Source organism: Neoarius graeffei, chromosome 2 (assembly GCF_027579695.1).
Source record: "Neoarius graeffei isolate fNeoGra1 chromosome 2, fNeoGra1.pri, whole genome shotgun sequence".
Taxonomy (NCBI): Eukaryota; Metazoa; Chordata; class Actinopteri; order Siluriformes; family Ariidae; genus Neoarius; species Neoarius graeffei.
Window position 1 is genome coordinate 112,754,647 of NC_083570.1, and position 21,251 is coordinate 112,775,897.

The following is a 21,251-nucleotide window of genomic DNA, read 5'->3' on the forward strand; positions in this document are numbered from 1 at the left end:
ATAGCATCCTAAAACACATCAGGAGGATAATAATCATTAGAATAATAAAGTAGAAAGATCCTGAGTGAAAGTAACAATTTGTGCCAGTGCAAGTTAATAAATCTTAAAATGCAATGTTCAACAAGCACATATGGATGTGCACATATTTTTGCCTATATAGTGTAGATCCAACTTTTTTGTTGTTAATATGTAAAGTGATAACATGGTGCACTCAGTTAGAACTCAAAATGTTTTTGGCTAAGCTGAAGTAAAAATTCCCATCAAATTTACAAAAGTTTCGGTAATTTTTTTCGTACTTTCATACATTCATATGTCGATAAATGCCAATCATGTGTGACTTACCAAGCATGTTCATGGGACAGCCGATTTACATAGAATGTTGCTTACAAATCTCCATAACAAGCAACACTGAACACAACAAAATATTGACAGTATGATGAAAGAGCCGGTCTTAAACATGGCATGTGCTAAATCTTCCAATAACGCAGCTCAGCCACTGCAGCGTGTCCACACATGCTGACTCTTCCAGCTTTTAGAGAGTGCCATTACTTTTGTCCTCATTGAAAACTTAATATTATACAGTATGCAGTAACTTGAGTTTAACTGAAATAATGAAGTGATTTAGCCCTGACGGTGTAACCTGCAATTAAAATCACGATAACTCATCAACAATTATACAATTTGAAGGTTCATATCAGTGAATCCTCTGTATACTGAAATTTATACGAATGTAGGAGCAAAATTTGGGATATTTGGGAGCTTTTTTCAACTAACTGAATTTTCTTGCAAATTCAAAAGCTTTTGTGAATGATTTAGGAATAAATACATCTATTTCCTGAACGATAAATGCGTTTAAGTGTTTAAAGATGGCACTATTATATAATCTAACAGTTACACAGTTAAATAATATTGGCTGGCATTGAGTGGTATGTCAGATATATTCCATTAAGCTAGTATGATATTGAATGAGTCGAAGACGAGTAGTTGAAAGGAATATATTTGATAGACCACGAAAAAAAGCCAGCCAATATTATTATTATTATTATTATTATGATTATTATTATTATACATACGCATTTGATGGAACAATTATAGATTTTACAAAAAGTTAAGAACAGGGCGGTAACTTACCAATGCTGATTCTGATCAAATGTAAGTCAATGTTCTGTCAATCCAATGTACTGTACAAAGTCAAAGTTCTAACAATAATAAAAATGGTCCAAGTCCAAAAAGCCTGAACAACAACCCAACTTGTATACAAGCCATATCCAGGTTGACGGTTTAAGTTCACAGTTACTTTTGGTCGTATTTATTAGTGCATCTCAAAAAATTAGAATATTGTGAAAAAGTTCAATATTTTCCATCAGTTATTTAAGAAAGTGAACATGTTATATATTATAGACTCATTACACATAAACTAAAATGTTTCAAGCATTTTTCTATTTTAATTTTAATCAGTATGGCATACAGTACAAAAACATAAAAAAAAACCCATCTCAAAATATTAGAATATTTCATTTTGAGTTTGAGTAAAACAGTATGAACTCAGTGTATCTCTCGGTCTAGTTCAGTACACACAACCACAATCATGGGGAAGACTGCTGACTTGACTGTTGTCCAGAAGATGATCACTGATGCCCTCCACAAGGAGGGTAAGCCACAAAAGGTCATTGCTGAAAAGGGTGGCTGGAAAAGGTGCACAAGCGACAGGGATGGCCGCAGTCTTGAGAGGATTGTCAAGAAAAGTTGATTCAAGAACTTGGGAGAGCTTCACAAGGAGTGGACTGAGGCTGGTGTCAGTGTATCAAGACCCATCACGAACAGACATCTTCAAGAAAGGGGATACAACTTTCACATTCCTAATATCAAGCTACTCCTGAGCCAGAGACAATGTCAGAAGTGTCTTATCTGGGCTAAGGAGAGAAAGAAATGGACTGTTGCTCAGTGGTCCAAAGTCCTCTTTTCAGATGAAAGTACATTTTGCATTTAATTTGGAAGTCACAGTTCTAGAGTCTGGAGGAAGAGTGGAGAGGCACAGAATCCAAGGGGTTTGAAGCCCAGTGTGAAGTTTCCACAGTCTGTGATGATTTGGGGTGCTATGTCATCTGCTGGTGTTGGTCCACTGTATTTTATCAAGTCCAAAGTCAACACAGCCATCTACCAGGAGATTTTAGAGCACTTCATGCTTCCATCTGCTGACGAGCTTTTTGGAGATGCTGATTTCCTTTTCCAGCAGGACTTAGCACTTACCCACAGTGCCAAAACTACTACCAAATGGTTTGCTGACCATGATATTACTGCGTTTGACTGGCCAGCCAACTTGCCTGACCTGAACCCCATAGAGAACCTATGGGGTATTGTCAAGAGGAAGATGAGAAACACCCGACCCAAAAATACAGATATGCTGAAGGCCACTATCAAAGCAACCTGGGCTTCAATAACACCTCAGCAGTGCCACAGACTGATCACCTCCATGCCACACCGCATTGATACAGTAATTCATGGTAAAGGAGCCCCAACCAAGTATTGAGTGTATAAATGAATATACTTTTCAGAAGTTGGACATTTCTGTATTGTAAATCCTTTTTTTGATTGATTTTAGGGAATATTCTAATAATTTGAGATACTGGATTTCTGATTTTCATGAGCTATAAGCCATAATCATCAAAATTAAAACAAAAAAGGCTTTAAATATTTCACTTTACATGTAATGAATATAGAATATATGAAAGTTTACCTTTTTGAATTAAATTATGAAAAAAAAGAACTTTTTCATGGTATTCTAATTTTTTGAGATGCACTAGTAATTGTTCCACTGCAGTTGTTCAAAACAAAAGGGCTTTGCTGAGTGAAGTCCACAAGTGAAGTCCTCTTGTAAAAGTCTCCATCACTTTCCCTCACCTCCAAGTAGGACTTTGACGGTATTTCTGTTATTGCTCTCTTTTCCAGTTTTTTGATGTCCAGTGGTATGTTTTTCTCTTGTAAATATGTGTGAAGAAAATATAATACAGTTTTTGTAGCCTTTCAAGTGTTCAGCGCGTCTGTCTCCTTAAATCTTCGGCTTTTAATGAAGCAAACCTCGCCGCCATGTTTGCTTACAAACTGTCCGAGTCACTCGCTAGCGTGGAAGTTTTACATCTCCAACGTGTCTCTTTTCCAGTTTTTCAATGCCCGTTGGTCTGTTTTTCTCTTGTAAATATGCATGAAGAATATATAATGGAGTTTTGGTAGCCTTTCGGGTGTTCAGCATGCCGTTAGTTTCACTTTTCAGTTTATTTATTTAGTGCTTAATCCGAGCACTGGATTAACCCTGTCTTCTCTCTCCCGGCCGACAAAGAAATGATTGTGCGCATGTGCAACAGAGGAGTTTTGTCATTGGATCTTCACGTGTGACGTCATGTTGTCTTGACAACATGCAATATTATAAGAATATTGCATGCTTATTCTCCATTTGGATGAGTGGAGTAATACATGGAGGATAAGCGATATGATAACAATATTGCATGCCATCAATAAACCCACTAGAAGGGAATAGAACACATTTTTATTCCATCAAAAAAGTGGCCCGTATGTATAATAATAGACTTTATTGTTTTAAAAAAGTATATGTTATGTTGTTAAAATTTAATGGCGTGAGAATAACAGAATATAACAAACAATTACACTTGTGAAATCTTTAGTACAGACAACAACATCAGGAATATTTTATCAACATTTTCCTTAGAAAGATTTAACAACAAATTTAACTTTCTTTTGACCTTTGAGTGATTTCAGCAGTGTTTAAGGATTATTACTCATCATGCTCTAGGGCATCCTGATAAACCCTTGTCTGGAATTTATCCCTGACTCTGCGACTGATAATCTCTGTCTCCATCTGACATGATGTTCTGCTTATGTGATCAGTCAGCATGATCCTGAAATCAGAAAACAGGTTTTGCAGATTTTAAGCCTGAGATTCTATTTTTTTCAGTCTGTTACCATGTTCACTTTACATTTCGTTGTCACAGTGAGTGTCTGTGTAGCTGTTCCGTCCTCCTATTGGTGGACTTTTAGACGAGCATTGTAGACAGAAATGTTTCACAGTGACTCAACTTCATCAGCCATGTTTGGTGGCAGCGGCACTAAATCAGCATCATGTTATGCGCTTTTAGATCGATGATGTCACTCACGACCATTGAATTCACTGCCTAAAGTGTAAACTTGGGTATAGTGATCAGTAAGTGGCTCTGTTTGAGTGGGAGTCCAGTAGGCAAAGGAACATTCTTCAAATATCTTAAAATTAAACCCTGTTCTAGTTCATAGTAGCTTTTTTTTTTTTTTACCTCTGCCATCTTTGTTGAAGGAGGTTATGTTTACACCTAGGTTTGTTTGTCTTTTCCCAAATGTAACTCAAAAAGTAGTGAACGGATTTGGATGAAATTTGGTGGAAAGTTTGGCCATGGACCAAGGAACAATTGATTAGATTTTGATGTGGATCCCTATATGGGGCATCTTGGATCCAGGATTTTTTTTGCCTTTTCCCAACATAACTCAAAAAGTCATTAACGGATTTGGATGAAATTTGGTGGAAAGGTGAGCCATGGGCCAAAGAACAATTGATTAGATTTTGATGCAAATCTGGACATGTACGGTATGTGGCTCCAGGATCCAGATATTTATGCAGATTGAGGATTTTTTTTTTTTTGTCTTTTCCCAATATAACTCAAAAAGTCATGGACAGATTTGGATGAAATTTGGTGGACAGGTGAGCCATGGACCAAAGAACCACAAATTAGATTTGTATGCACATCTGAGGGCGGCATGGTGGTGTAGTGGTTAACACTGTTGCCTCACAGCAAGAAGGTCCGGGTTCGAGCCCCGTGGCTGGCGAGGGCCTTTCTGTGTGGAGTTTGCATGTTCTCCCCGTGTCCGCGTGGGTTTCCTCCGGGTGCTCCGGTTTCCCCCACAGTCCAAAGACATGCAGGTTAGGTTAACTGGTGACTCTAAATTGACCGTAGGTGTGAATGTGAGTGTGAATGGTTATCTGTGTCTATGTGTCAGCCCTGTGATGACCTGGCAACTTGTCCAGGGTGTACCCCGCCTCTCGTCCATAGTCAGCTGGGATAGGCTCCAGCTTGCCTGTGACCCTGTAGAACAGGATAAGTGGCTACAGATAATGGATGGATGGATGGATGCAAATTTGAATATGTGGCTTGGTGGAAGTATACACTCTACTGAGTGTCTGTCTCATTTTTTTTTTTTAATAAACCCTTGAAGGAGAATGTGAGGACATGCCATGCACGCACTGAAACATGAACACACACAGCATAGTGCAGACTATTATCATTTATTAAGGTTGGTTATATTAAGGAACAGGGCACTGAAGGGTTATGTGGAGTTCCCCAGCCTTCACGAGTCTGTAAAAGGAGGGAATTCATTGCTGAGTTAAAGCCTCTTAAAGTCGACAAAGTGCTTTTTATAGGCGCGATTAAAGAAAATTACAGGGTCTGATTGTACATGATTGTCAGGCACTCGATCGGGCGCGGTGCTTTGGGCGTCTGTGTGGTTCATGCCAACAGTGTGTCTGAATATATATGTGTGTGTGTCTGTGTGTAGAAAAGAAATCAAGGAAAATATGTAAAAAAAAAAAAAAATCCAGGCTATCTATCTATTTATCTATATATTTTTTTCTTCTTGATCATTATGAAGTATTAATACACACTCAAGCGTGACTTGTGAGAACGCACGACCTCAACTTAACCACAAACACACGTCATTCCTCCAGCGCTGGCCTTCATCACATCACTGACCTGCTGTTAGAGATTCGAGATTAGAATGATGATAAAAATGTCGACTAAAATTAGCCTCATTCGCTTCAACACTTGAAGGTCTTTATTTTATTCTGAAATTCTCTGAATCTCTTCCTGAACTGTTTATTCCTGGTTTCCTGGCAGCTACACGCAGGTCATGTGACATGTTAGTACCATTTTCAGTGACTTCAACCATCTGGGTGAAATCGAATCTGAAATCTAACTCTAATCCTAACCCGAATTCAATTTCCTGAATTTGTTTTCTTTTGTTTTTCTCTGGAAATATTGAATGTGTGTTTAAAAGTCTGAAAAGCCAGTGAGCTCGAAACAAGATTCAGGTCTTTTAAGCTAAAAAAAAAAAAGTAAATATTTTTAAAAAGTGAAATGTGTACAGGTCTCTATTTAAACTCTGACAGAAACCTCACATCAACCTCAAATGTGAAATTTAGGAATTGTCATTATTTACAGCTGCATATTTTTATTTATTTATTTTTTCAAATTTGTTTACTGCATGGCAGCATGGTGGTGTAGTGGTTAGCGCTGTCGCCTCACACAAGAAGGTCCGGGTTCGAGCCCCGTGGCCGGCGAGGGCCTTTCTGTGCGGAGTTTGCATGTTCTCCCCGTGTCCGCGTGGGTTTCCTCCGGGTGCTCTGGTTTCCCCCACAGTCCAAAGACATGCAGGTTAGGTTAACTGGTGACTCTAAATTGAGCGTAGGTGTGAATGTGAGTGTGAATGGTTGTCTGTGTCTATGTGTCAGCCCTGTGATGACCTGGCGACTTGTCCAGGGTGTACCCCGCCTTTCGCCCGTAGTCAGCTGGGATAGGCTCCAGCTTGCCTGCGACCCTGTAGAACAGGATAAAGTGGCTAGAGATAATGAGATGAGATGAGATTTTATTTCCTACTACTAAAAAAAGAAAGAGTGTGCTAGTCCCAATATACAAGAATAAGGGAGATGTACAGAGCTGCAGTAATTACAGAGGAATAAAATTGATGAGCCACACCCTGAAGCTATGGGAAAGGGTATTGGAGGTGAGATTGAGAAGAGAGGTAGCAATCTGTGACCAGCAGTACGGGTTTATGCCAAGGAAGAGCACGTCGGATGCAATTTTTGCTTTAAGAATGTTAATGGAGAAGTACAGGGAAGGCCAGAGAAAGCTACATTGTGTGTTTGTAGACCTGGAGAAGGCATACGATAGAGTGCCGAGAGAGGAGTTATGGTATTGTATGAGAAAGAGTGGAGTGAATGAGAAGTATATCAGAGAGGTGCAAGACATGTATGAGAACAGTGAAACAGCAGTGAGGTGTGCAGTTGGAACGACTGAATGGTTCAAGGTGAAGGTGGGACTCCATCAAGGATCTGCTTTGAGTCCTTTCTTGTTTGCCATAGTGATGGATAGCTTGACAGACACAGTGAGGCAAGAGTCAGCATGGAATATGTTTGCAGATGATATTGCGATATGTGGTGAAAGTAGAAAGGAGGTTGAGTTGGGTTTGGAGAGATGCATTGGAACGAAGAGGAATGAAGGTGAGCAGGAGCAAAACAGAATACATGTGCATCAATGAGGATGGGGATGAGAGTGTAGTGAAGATGCAAGGAGTAGATGTAAAGAAAGTTGGTGAATTCAAGTACCTGGGGTCAACTGTGCAGGAAAATGGGGGCTGCGATAGTGAGGTGAGAAAGAGAGTGCAGACAGGGTGGAGCAGTTGGAGAAGGATTTCGGGAGTCATTTGTGATCGGAAAGTCCCAGCAAAAGTGAAAGGTAAGATGTATAAGACAGTAGTGAGACCAGCTGTGATGTATGGATTGGAGACCGTACCCTTAACAAAGAGACAAGAGGCAAAGTTGGATGTGGTGGAGTTGAGGATGTTAAGGTTTGCGATGGGAGGTTGGACAGGATAAGGAACGAGCACATCAGAGGGACAGCACATGTGGAGAGCTTGGGAATGAAGCTAAGAGAGATGAGACTGAGATGGTACGGGCGCATCCTGAGAAGAGATGCAGAGCATGTTGGAAGGAGAATGTTGAGGATGGAGCTGCCAGGCAAACGAAAACGAGGAAGGCCAAAGAGGAGATACATGGATGTGGTGAGAGAGGACATGAAAGTGGTAGGTGTGGTAGAGAAGGATGCGGAAGACAGGGAGCAATGGAGATGAAAGATCCGCTGTGGCGACCCCTAATCGGGAGCAGCCAAAAGAAGAAGAAGACGATTTCCTACTCCTATTTTACCCATGGTGTTTTCATGCTTTTATCATAAAATATTTTTTCACATTCATTTTTCCCATACTTTTTTCTACATGTGATTTCTTTTCCCCACTTCTTTAAAATAAATAAATAAATAAATAATTTACCCACATTTTTACGTGTTTCTTTTTCCCTATCTTTATTCACGATTCCCCCAACTGTTTTTTCCCCCACCGTTATTTTACACATAATTATCTCATCTCATCATCTCTAGCTGCTTTATCCTGTTCTACAGGGTCGCAGGCAAGCTGGAGCCTATCCCAGCTGACTACGGGCGAAAGGCGGGGTACACCCTGGACAAGTCACCAGGTCATCACAGGGCTGACACATAGACACAGACAACCATTCACACTCACATTCACACCTACGGTCAATTTAGAGTCACCAGTTAACCTAACCTGCATGTCTTTGGACTGTGGGGGAAACCGGAGCACCCGGAGGAAACCCACGCGGACACGGAGAGAACATGCAAACTCCGCACAGAAAGGCCCTTGCCGGCCACGGGGCTCGAACCCGGACCTTCTTGCTGTGAGGCAACAGCGCTAACCACTACACCACCGTGCCGCCCATACACATAATTATTTTCACACTTTTTTCCATGTTGTCTTTGATGTGTACTGGTGAGTTGGCCCAGTGGTTAGTGTGTCCACCTCTCAACCAAGAGGTCATGAGTTCTACTCGTGGTCAGGTCCTACCAAAGACCATACTGCCATCTGGCGAGATGCCGCAATACAGATGCAAGTAGGGAGTCAAACTCTCGCAGTTACCAGCGAACCAGCCCCCCACCGTAATCCTACAGTAACTACAGTATGTAAGAGGTGAGAGACTGGGGGCTATAGAAGCAGAGATCGGTGCTGCATGATGCCCCTTAAGGGCCTGGTTAGTACTGGGACGGGAGACTGCCTGGGAAGACCAGGTCCTGGCACGGGAAGAACTTTGACATGTGATTTTGTTTATGAAATATTGTCCACATGATGTGTTTACGTGAGTGCAAATAAATTGCACTCAGAGTTTTTTTTTTTTTTAACCCTTCATGTACACACATTGAGCGTTAGCTACGTTAGCCTTGTCGATACAGAAAGAAATGTCTCGGATCACTGACTACATTTGGATTATGTTTGCGATTGCGTAAAACATATTTCGACTAGCAAGGAAATGCATTAGCAGCTTAGCATCTTAGCATCTTAGCCTTCTTCATTTTGCCATTAGCAATAGCATTTGTTCCAGTCATTTAATTTGGTGTTTGTGTGTCATTGTTTTTCTACTCAACCCACAATGCTAGCTGGCTTGTTTTGCTATTATTAACCTGTTAACATGTCTGAAAGTGTAAATGTATGAAATGTTAGAACAAGGCCACTCCAGAGCTCCGAACAGGCAAAACTGTCAGACTTCCACACATACTGTAGCATCACATTATTAGCATTCTGCCTTAGCATTAGAGCAAAGCTTCCCTCTAGAAATAGTCCGTTCTCAGTGTGTGTGCCAAAGCAAACCGGGTGTCCCGGTGTCACCTTCCCGTCCTGTCAGCACAGCTATCGCTTAATGTCTTTATACGTATGAAATCCAGCTCTGTGGACACTCTGGACTGTCACCGCTTGGGCGTGGGTGTGAGGTCAGAGCTGGAGAACAGTGCTGTAACGCAACCTGCAATCATAAATTACACCACCCTTTCCTCACGCACAGGACGGAGCTCATCCCCGAGCAGAGCAGAGGCTTCTTTCAGCCGAGGGAGTTTTTCACTGCAGAGAGGAAATCTGTCACGAGTTTAGATTTTTTTTTTTAAAAGCTTAAATAACTGACAGTAACCTGATCGTCGATCCTGACTTTCGACTCCCACTCAGAGATGATGGGATAAGTTCAGTCATCTTCAGTCCAACACAAGGTTTAAAACATGTCAGGATCGCATGTGACATCATTTTACCCTCAACTAAAAATAAAGTTTAGGAAGGAAAGAGTCGAAACCGCAGATACTTTTCACAAGAACATGAAGACGCGTTTGTTTGGGGTTTTTTTGTGTAACAAAATCCAGCAATAAATTTACTCCTGTGTTTTAGGCACTAGCTAATTTCTCCCAATTGTCAAAGTCAGGATTTCCTAGTGGTCAAAATTGGTATTGCATACTAATTATTAGCATTTAGTGTCCTTCTTTCCTTTATTTTATTTTTTTCTCCACTCACTCCACAAATATAAGGACAAAGAAGACAACAAAACAATTAAAACGATTAAACAGCTGGACACCTAGTGGTTGAAGTTAGTATACCATGCTCATTTTTTGCTCTTCCTACATGTCAAGTTTATTTGTATAGCGCTTTTAACAATAAACAGTGTCGCAAAACAGCTTTACAGAATTTGAACGACTTAAAACATGAGCTAATTTTATCCCTAATCTATCCCCAATGAGCACGCCTGTGGCGACGGTGGCAAGGAAAAACTCCCTCAGACGACATGAGGAAGAAACCTCGAGAGGAACCAGCCTCAAAAGGGAACCCATCCTCATTTGGGCAACAACAGACAATATGACTATAACATTAACAGTCCTAACATAAAGTCAGCTTCGTTGATGCTATAAACCCCCCACCGACGGAAACCTGAGCACAAAACTGTTCATGACAACCGCAGTCCTAAAGTCAGCAAGTCAACTGCAGCCCTAAAGTCAACAAGTCAACTGCAGTCCCCAGCCACAAAAGCACCACTGCAAGAGTCCAGAGCGTCCTCCAGGCACAACCCCCAACTGTCCACATGGGGCCGCCCTCAACAGGAGCGATGCGATGAGACTCCAACCAGACACAGGGCACCAGGATGGACCAGGCAGGTCTGAGGAGCAGAAGAGGTCAGCATCTCGATCCCAGGACCGACATGTAATTCAGAGGGACAATTTTTTTTTTTTTTTGGAAGGGGGAACAGAGAGAAAACAGGTTGTTAGGTATGCCCAATGTCACTTGAATAAGTAGGAACAGTATACATATTGCACTTAGAGTTATCTACATGACCCTTCTGTTTCACCTTCACAAAAAAAATGGAGGATGGATTTGTTTTTTATGATTCAAACTCTAAAAGTACTGGATTTTTTTTTTTTTTTTGAAAATGATGCCAAGGAATCAACTTACAAGAATTATAAGTAGAGTTCCTTTGAATGGTTTATGGATAAGGACTTCAGAACCGGGCGGCACGGTGGTGTAGTGGTTAGCGCTGTCGCCTCACAGCGAGAAGGTCCGGGTTCGAGCCCCGTGGCCGGCGAGGGCCTTTCTGTGTGGAGTTTGCATGCTCTCCCCGTGTCCTCGTGGGTTTCCTCTGGGTGCTCCAGTTTCCCCCACAGTCCAAAGACATGCAGGTTAGGTTAAGTGGTGACTCTAAATTGACCGTAGGTGTGAATGGTTGTCTGTGTCTATGTGTCAGCCCTGTGATGACCTGGCGACTTGTCCAGGGTGTACCCTGCCTTTCGCCCGTAGTCAGCTGGGATAGGCTCCAGCTCGCCTGCGACCCTGTAGAACAGGATAAAGCGGCTAGAGATGATGAGATGAGATGAGATTTCAGAACCACAGAACTTGGACCACAGATGCTAATCCGCTTTGCTACTTCACTGTCAGAAACAGGGCTACATTAGGAGTCTATTTCTGTCCCCAAGGTACAATCTACACTAATGTACCCCCTAGGGCTCATTATTGGACTTCAAGGTAACCATGTGTACCTTTTTAGGGCCAAAAAAGTCCTTAAATGTTCCCAAACAGTCTTTAAAAGGTGCAAATTGGAGGGAACTGATCCAGTGACAAGCCGTTGTACCGTTAAAGGTACAGTAATGTACTTTGTTTTCTGAAAATGTTGGTACATTTCTAGAAAAGAAGAAAAGAAAAGGACCTTTGAAGTTTTTTTTTAAGAGTTCATTGGATAATTCTTTCGGTTATAATGATTTATGAAGATGAGCTTCTTAGACTGTGTCTGAAACTGCTAGAACATTTTCAGGACAGTATTAAACATGATACGATGGGGCGTGGCACGCTCTTAGAGGAAAATAATGAACTATGGGATGATGTGAAGTGGAACAGTTACCTCATCCTCAATGTCAAAGGTGATTATTAACTCATTTGGCCGATAGGTGATGAGTTTATGCCATCGTGTGTTGTCCATCGTCTGTCATCCACATTTCATGAAAATCGCTTCTTCTCCCTCAATCCTTCACCGATTTTGATTCTTTCTGGCATGAAGGTAGGGGTACCTAGGGTGGATATACAGTAACTTCTATCCAGATTTGCTTCATTACAATTATTAATGAAATTATGGACTAATTAAGCCTTAATGAGCAGTTCAACAAAAATCGCTTCTTCTCCATCAGTTCCTTGCCATTTCGGATTCGTTCTGGCAAATAGGTCGGTATTCCTAGGGTGGATATTGCTTCTATATATAGCTTGTATATAGTGCATATAGCTTGCAACACTTATTGGAGCAATTTTAGATTGTTCCTTCTGGACGAGACAGCACTGGACACCGTCATTGACAACCTCATTATTATTTCTCTGTAACAGCACGTTCTCAAGTGTTTTATTCTGGGAGAAATTGTCTGAATGATAGATTCCTCTTTTTCTTAATTAAAGGGGAACTGAAGTCATTTTTAAACTTGCTTTATTTCTTAATTAACCTGTTATTCAATTACCTTTTCGGTTTTAGTAACCTTATATCGTGACTCGTATTGGCAACTAATTGCGATTAAATATTATACTTATCGGCCTATTTGGTTTTTAGCCGTGTTGAATTTAGTTCGTTTGGTCCACGGCAGGCGTCGCTTATCCGCACGATCTTCACGAGACTTGTGCGAGACTTCGAAACGTGAAGAAGTGTCAGCCAGGTGTCAGTGCCGCCATTTTGAAAACTGTTTTCCAAACGAAATATTGCACAAAAACGAGTTTAAATGATGATTACTGCCTACTTTTTTCAAACTTTCCTGATTGCTATCAAAACAAACACAACTTCCGGCTTGATTACATCAGCATTCGAAAGAGGGCGCGTGCGTCTTTTGACAACCCCTGTGTCCAAAATCGCTCCTTACTCACTATAGAGAAATAATATAGTGAGGACGCCATTTTGTAGCGCTGTCTGAAACCTTAGTGAGGATTATTTACACCCTATATAATAGTGCACTCAAAGTATCCCACGATGCATCATGAAAAGGAGTGTACAACGATGGTCACTAACCAAAGCAATATATCCCAACATGCATTGTGGTCGTGCTGAAAGAAATCAAATTAAAAGTCTCAAATTTGATTTAATAAAAGGCAGCGGCAAAGAAGAAAGTATTCAGCCTTGATTTAAAAAAAAAAAGAACTGAAAGCTGCAGGTACTTTGTATTGATTAATGTGGGAAATGCGCGCAGTATAATATGGATTTATCACAAAAACACACGCATGTATTTATTATTTTGAAACCCACCAGCTGTCTGATCTGGCACGTTTTAATTGTGCGACAGTAATGACGTAAATACCGGTGCGATGGACTAGTGTCCGAAAGCGTTTTTTTTTCATTTTACCAATGACTTCACTATATAGTCCTCTATATAGTAATTCCCTATATAGGGAGTAGGGAGTAGTGAACGAGTGAGCGATTTCGGACACAGGGAACGTTGGCAGATGTTGGTCACTTTGATTTCCGCTGTACGTTTTACTTCCGTCCTACGATGTCTCGCACAGGTCTCAACGAATCTCGTTTACGTCCGTTGCTTTGACATACGGACTGATATATTACAAAGCATATTTCAAACACTCATAACTTGCTATAGCAGCGACAAAATAGCGATCAAAAATGCATTCCTATATTTAATAAAATGAGAGAAATATAATTTTGATGATAAATTGCCTTCAATTCTCCTTTAATGAGTGACATCATACATTTTATCTATTTTATCCATTTATAGTTACATTTAATTTTGTAGAACGGCTGTGAAACAAGTTCCTGTTCTCAGTTATGTTATAGCAGCAATAAACAGCCTGCACCTTCATCACGAATCTTCTCTCTCTCTCTCTCTCTCTCTCTCTCTCTCTCTCGATGTTAATTAGACAAAGAAACCAAATGCAGCTTGTTATGCTACTAGTCAAGTTTATTTGTACAGCGCTTTTAGCAATAAACATTGTCGCAAAGCAGCTTTACAGAATTTGAACGACTTAAAACATGAGCTAATTTTATCCCTAATCTATCCCCAATGAGCAAGCCTATGGCGATGGTGGCAAGGAAAAACTCCCTCAGACGACACGAGGAAGAAACCTCGAGAGGAACCAGACTCAAAAGGGAACCCATCCTCATTTGGGCAACAACAGACAGCATGACTATAACATTAACAGTTTTAACATGAAGTCAGTTTCGTTGATGTTATAAACTCTTCATTGATGGAAACTTGAGTGCAAAACTGTTCAAGACAACTGCAGTCCTAAAGTTAGCAAGTCACCTGTAGTCCTCAGCCATAAAAGCATTACTGTAAGAGTCCAGAGCGTCTTCCGGGTGTGACTTTCAACTGTCCACATGGGGCCGTCCTCCACAGGAGCGATGTGATGAGACTCCAACCAGACACAGGGCACCAGGATGGATCAGGCAGGTCCGAGGAGCAGCGGAGGTCAACATCTTGATCTCAGGACCGACATGTAACTCAGAGGGACAGATTGGGGGGGGGGGACACAGATTGTCAAGAATGCCCAATGTCACCTGAATAAGTAGGAACGTTATACATATTGCACTGAGTAGAAGCAGGGACTCCGGAAACTAACTATGACAGAATAACTAAAAAGGGAGAGCCAGAAGGTAACACAGGCATGAGGGAGCCCTGGGACATAAAGCAGCCAGACACATAAATAAGTTAACTCTAACAAGTGGACATCGCCTACCGGATCCGTATTTAATTAAAGAGTGGACGGACGATGTTAGTAAGTTCCCTGGTATACAATGGCCAGATATATACTCGTACCTTATTGACAAGACTTCAGTGTACACCCACGAAAAACTTCGTGCCTACAAGTCTTTAGACGCATAGGATTGTTATGTGCGGGCATGTACAACTTGATTAACAATGGGACATTCATATTCATTTTGTTTTAATCAAATTATGTCAGTGATGTGATGGCAATGTGGCTTTAGCTACAACAGCAAATACCAACACTAAACAGCAATTTGCAGGAGGTAATGGCATGAAAGGAATGATAGTGTAAAGAGTGCAGCTAAGAGAAATCAGAGCTGCGTAAAAAGCGAGCGGCAGAGAGCAGAAATGAAACTGAACGGGGCGGGAGCTAGGTTAGAGCAGTCAACGTAAGTTGGCATTTAGAGTGAGGGCACACAATTTTACCTTTCCATCCTTGCTTTAAAATTGTGATTTTCGGCATACACAAATAATGATGGCACAAAATCTGGACTGCTTGAGTCAAGCGAGACCTCTCCTACAAACACAACTGCATGCAAAGCTAAGTTAACATGCTAACAATATTCATTACATTGTGTAACTATGACCCAGCTAATCACACAAACATTACCAAAGTATTTTGCTACATCAATAAACGAAGACTAGAAAGAATAAAAAAGAAAGATTTAATAAATAGCCTGATCTTACCTGTGATGAAGTGGGCGCTGCAAACCCGCGCATTTTTGATAATGCTTTCATCCCAGTCTACACGTTTGATGGCTTGTAGTCATAGACATCGGCGATTTTTTTGGAATGGGTGAAATCCTGCTGGAATTCTGAACATTTTAACCCCATCACTGCTACGATTCTGACACCCGACAACACAATAACTAGGCATTTCTGAGTCTTTTTTGGGTCCAGGCTGCGCGCGCAATTTCCGCTTACGTATGAATGACGTTTACTGTGAAGGGGTCTATACAAGGTACCAGCAGATAGCCTGCACCTTTTGATCTAAGTAGGTGTGGCGGGTCATAGAGGACCAGAAGTTCGCTCAGGTACTGTGGTGCGAGACCATTCAGTGCTTTAAAGGTCAATAGTAGTATTTTATAATCAATACGAAATTTGATTGGGAGCCAATGCAGTGTGGATAAGACGGGGTGATGTGATCATATCTTCTAGTTCTAGTAAGAACTCTTGCTGCTGCATTTTGAACTAACTGGAGCTTGTTTATGCACTTATTGGAACATCCAGACAGTAAGGCATTACAATAATCCAACCTGGAGGTAACGAAAGCATGAACTAGTTTTTCCGCATCGTGTAGTGACATTAAATTTCTTATCTTAGCAATATTTCTGAGATGAACGAAAGCTATCCGGGTGATGTTATCGATATGAGTTTCGAATGAAAGACTGGGGTCAATAATCACTCCGAGGTCTTTTACTGCTGCATGTGAAGAAACAGAAAGGTCATCCAGAGTTACTGTGTAATCAGAAAACTTACTTCTAGCTGCATGTGGTCCGAGTACAAGTACTTCAGTCTTGTCAGAGTTAAGCAGAAGGAAGTTAATAAGCATCCAGTGTCTAATGTCCTTCACACATTCCTCAATTCTATTAAGCTGGCGCCTCTCATCAGGTTTTGCAGAAACATACAACTGTGTGTCATCAGCATAACAGTGGAAACTAAGAAAGTGTAGAGTGTAAGCTCTGACACCATCCATAAATGTCACAAACACATCTCTCTTTCCATAGCAATGATTAAAACACGTTTAAAGCGTCTATATGAAACATTTGCCGTCCACATCCCTGTAAATGAGCTGTTACTACACTGTAAGAAGTGATTTTGGAGAGAGGTAAATATAATCTATGCAAACCAGATAAAATTTACTCGATTATTGCAGTCAGCCAAGGAATTATAAAGTAATGGGTAAATTATACATATGCTACCTATTCGTTAACAGTAACAACCGTTACATGGAAAAATCTGGTAAAATCTACCCCAAAGCCGTGAGTCCTGTGCTCCAAATTGCGCATGTGTCAGACCGTGCGTTTGAGTGAGCGGGACAGGGAACTCTCGGACCGCCATCTTCCTCTCTCCGGCTGTTAGTTAGTGAGTTATAAAACAGGTTCATTACTTGAAATGTTGTGTGAAGCTGTTGTACTGCACTTTTTGTGTTTTTTGATCATTTGGTGCATCATTGCTGCATATAAACAAGGCGGTTCAGTTATTTGTTGTATAAATGCACCTGGACTGCAGATTTGGTCAGTCCAGAAACAACATTTGAAGCTGTTAGTTAGTGAGTTATAAAACAGGATCATTACTTGAAATGTTGTGTGAAGCTGTTGTACTGCACTTTATTCTGTTTTTTATGATTTTTTTTGGATTAAAAACATTGAGATGATGAACCATCTGAAAGTCTTTTTTTGGGGGGTACATCTTACCTTGGCGGCACGGTGGTGTAGTGGCTAGCACTGTCGCCTCACAGCAAGAAGGTCCGGGTTCGAGCCCCGTGGCCGGCGAGGGCCTTTCTGTGCAGAGTTTGCATGTTCTCCCCGTGTCCGCGTGGGTTTCCTCCGGGTGCTCCGGTTTCCCCCACAGTCCAAAGACATGCAGGTTAGGTTAACTGGTGACTCTAAATTGACCGTAGGTGTGAATGTGAGTGTGAATGGTTGTCTGTGTCTATGTGTCAGCCCTGTGATGACCTGGCGACTTGTCCAGGGTGTACCCCGCCTCTCGCCCGTAGTCAGCTGGGATAGGCTCCAGCTTGCCTGCGACCCTGTAGAAGGATAAAGCGGCTAGAGATAATGAGATGAGATGAGATGAGATCTTACCTTGGCGGCACGGTGGTGTAGTGGCTAGCACTGTCGCCTCACAGCAAGAAGGTCCGGGTTCGAGCCCCGTGGCCGGCGAGGGCCTTTCTGTGCGGAGTTTGCATGTTCTCCCCGTGTCCGCGTGGGTTTCCTCCGGGTGCTCCGGTTTCTCCACAGTCCAAAGACATGCAGGTTAGGTTAACTGGTGACTCTAAATTGACCGTAGGTGTGAATGTGAGTGTGAATGGTTGTCTGTGTCTATGTGTCAGCCCTGTGATGACCTGGCGACTTGTCCAGGGTGTACCCCGCCTTTCGCCCGTAGTCAGCTGGGATAGGCTCCAGCTTGCCTGCGACCCTGCAGAACAGGATAAAGCAGCTAGAGATAATGAGATGAGATGAGACATCTTACCTTCTCCAAATAAGTAATGGTTACTAAGTGATATTAATTACCTTTGATTAGTAATTATCAGGTATTACCTACTAGCAAACAAGAGATAATTTTACCCAATTTCAATGAGAAAGTAGCTGTCGAATAGATACATAAATGTGAGGTAAATTTTACCCAATTTATTTAAGTATTTCATAGCTTTTTCATCTCATCTCATTATCTGTAGCCACTTTATCCTTCTACAGGGTCGCAGGCAAGCTGGAGCCTATCCCAGCTGACTACGGGTGAAAGGCGGGGTACACCCTGGACAAGTCGCCAGGTCATCACAGGGCTGACACATAGACACAGACAACCATTCACACTCACACCTACGCTCAATTTAGAGTCACCAGTTAACCTAACCTGCATGTCTTTGGACTGTGGGGGAAACCGGAGCACCCGGAGGGAGGAAACCCACGCGGACACGGGGAGAACATGCAAACTCTACACAGAAAGGCCCTCGCCGGCCCCGGGGCTCGAACCCGGACCTTCTTGCTGTGAGGCGACAGCGCTAACCACTACACCACCGTGCCACCTCATAGCTTTTTATTTCAGTTATTTTATACTCAATATATGGAATGAAATCTACCCCAAACAAGTCAATGCAAATTGTTACCTCAGATTTATTGGGTAAATTCTATAGGTTACTTTTTTCAGTGTATAGAAACGGTGACGTATTCGAAAGAGCGCATTAATATAAACCTATGAGTTGCAGCTTCAGAGCTGTGAGAGCTGCTGTGGTACCATATAAAACTGTAATAATACATCTTGGTTTTTCAGGAGTGTCCTCTTTAACCTGCTCCCAGGACCGTTCTCTCAGGTTCATTTAATAAAAACAATAAGCACTGTGGAGCAACACATCCTGAACATGTTTATCACCACGTCCTAACAGTTTATGTCTCTTTCCCTGGACAGATGTGCTGTGCCCAAACATGAAGGTGCAAGCGGAACGCTTCAAGCCCAACAGTACGAGCGCCGGATTCCAAGAAGTTCCAGGTGATTCACTTCACACTCACTCTGGTAGAAAGAGTAGCGTTGATGGAAATATCAGACGTGAACATGTCCCTTAGTGCACGCTCGTTTAAACTGCATCCTCCGCTTCACATCGCTGGCATGGTTTCACCCTTTAGTCTCTCCAGCTTCTCCTGCTTTGAGTTAAACCAGTTCATGCAGCAGTTCAGAACTCTACAGTTTCATCTCAATTATATTATGTTTGAAAAACTACATCTTTGTGACCACGGCATGCTGAACTCCTCATGCCAGGACGGTTTCTTTGAGTCTTTCGGGGAATCCGAGTTCCTGCGTGAGCCTCCCACACACCTTCACAAGAGCTGAGCTAAAAACCAGACCCGCTGAGAGACCGAGAGACATGAGAGGACATGGGCGAGAAGCTCTGCGCTCTGTCTGGAACAAAGCAGCTTTATAAAAGATTAAAAAAAATATATAAACCTGAAGTGAAATGACAGAACTGGACTCGGTGTAAGAGGGAAAGTGAAAAGTTTTCACACTTCAATGCACTCAAGTAATTCAAAGGAAAAAGGAAATGATTTTAACTTCCCACCTGATTTCATTTGTAACAGGTTGTATAAAAAGGTTATGAAGGTTGTGTGAAAGGTTATTAAGGCTCGTTAAAGTTATGAAGGTCCTGTAAAGAGTTATGAAGGTTGTGTAAAAGATTATTAAGGCTGTTGTTAAAGTTATGAAGGCTGTGTAAACAGTTATGAAGGTTTTATTTAAGGTCATGAAGGTTGTCTGAAGAGTTATGAAGTTTGTATTAAAAGCTGAATTAAAAGATTATGAATGTGGTGTCAGAGGTTATGAAGGTTGTATTACAGGTTATGAATGTTTGGGTAAAATATTATGAACATTGTATTTAAAGTCATGAGGGTTGTATTAAAGGTTATGAAGGTTTTGTGAAAGGTTATGAAGGTTGCATTTAAAGTTATGAAGGTTGTGTAAAGAGTTATGAAGGTTGTGTGAGAGGTTATGAAGGTTGTATAAGACTTATGCAGGTTTTGTCAAGAGTTGTAAAGGTTGTATTAAATGTTATGAAGGTTGTGTGAGAGCTTGTGAAGGTTGCGTAAAGAGTTATGGAGGTTGTAATAAAGGTTATGAAGGTTGCGTAAAGAGTTATGGAGGTTGTATTAAAGGTTATGAAGGTTGTGTAAAGAGTTATGAAGGTTTTATTTAAGGTTATGAGGGTTGTCTAAAGCATTATGCAGTTTGTATTAAAAGATATGAAAGCTGAATTAAAAGATTATGAATGTGGTGTCAATGGTTATGAAAGTTGTATCCCAGGTTATGGATGTTTGGGTAAAATATTATGAACATTGTATTTAAAGTCCAAAACTCATGACCATGACCATATGGTCATAAGCTTTGGGTAATGACCAAAAGAACAAGATCGCGGATACAAGCGGCCGAAATGAGTTTCCTTCGCAGGGTGGCTGGGCGCTCCCTTAGAGATAGGGTGAGAAGCACAGTCACTCGGGAGGAGCTCGGAGTAGAGCTGCTGCTCCTCCACATCGAGAGGAATCAGCTGAGGTGGCTCGGGCATCTCTTTCGGATGTCTCCTGGACGCCTCCCTGGGGAGGTGTTTCAGGCATGTCCCCCCGGGAGGAGGCCCCGGGGAAGACCCAGGACACGCTGGAGGAACTATGTCTCTTGGCTGGCTTGGGAACGCCTCGGTGTTCTTCCCGAGGAGCTGGCCAAGGTGTCTGGGGAAAGGAAAGTTTGGGCTTCCATGCTCAGACTGCTGCCTCCGTGACCCGGCTCCAGATAAGCGGAAGATGAGATGAGATGAGATGAGAGTATTTAAAGTCATGAAGGTTGTATTGAAGGTTATGAAGGTTGTGTGAAAGGTTATAAAGATTGCATTTAAAGCTATGAAGGTTGTGTAAAGAGTTATGAAGGTTGTGTGAGAGATTATGAAGGTTGTCTAAAAGGTTATGACAGTTGTGTAAAGAATTATGAAAGTTGTGTGAGAGGTTATGAAGGTTGTATAAGACTTGTGCAAGTTTTGTCAAGAGTTGTGAAGGTTGTGTGAAAGGTTATAGAGGTTGTGTTAAGAGTTATGAAGGTTGTGTAAAAGTTTTATAAGGTTGTATTACAGGT

The 21,251-nt window shown here is 41.6% G+C and overlaps 1 protein-coding gene across 1 annotated transcript in view; it reads left to right on the top strand.

Annotated features, from left to right (window-relative positions):
* Positions 1-21,251, top strand: part of col22a1 (collagen, type XXII, alpha 1) — a 174,953-nt gene that overhangs the window by 21,652 nt on the left and 132,050 nt on the right. Inside the window, exon 3 of the mRNA XM_060911490.1 lies at positions 19,053-19,133. Within this exon, the coding sequence (XP_060767473.1) occupies positions 19,053-19,133 (81 nt within the window). The remainder of the gene's footprint in view (positions 1-19,052; positions 19,134-21,251) is intronic.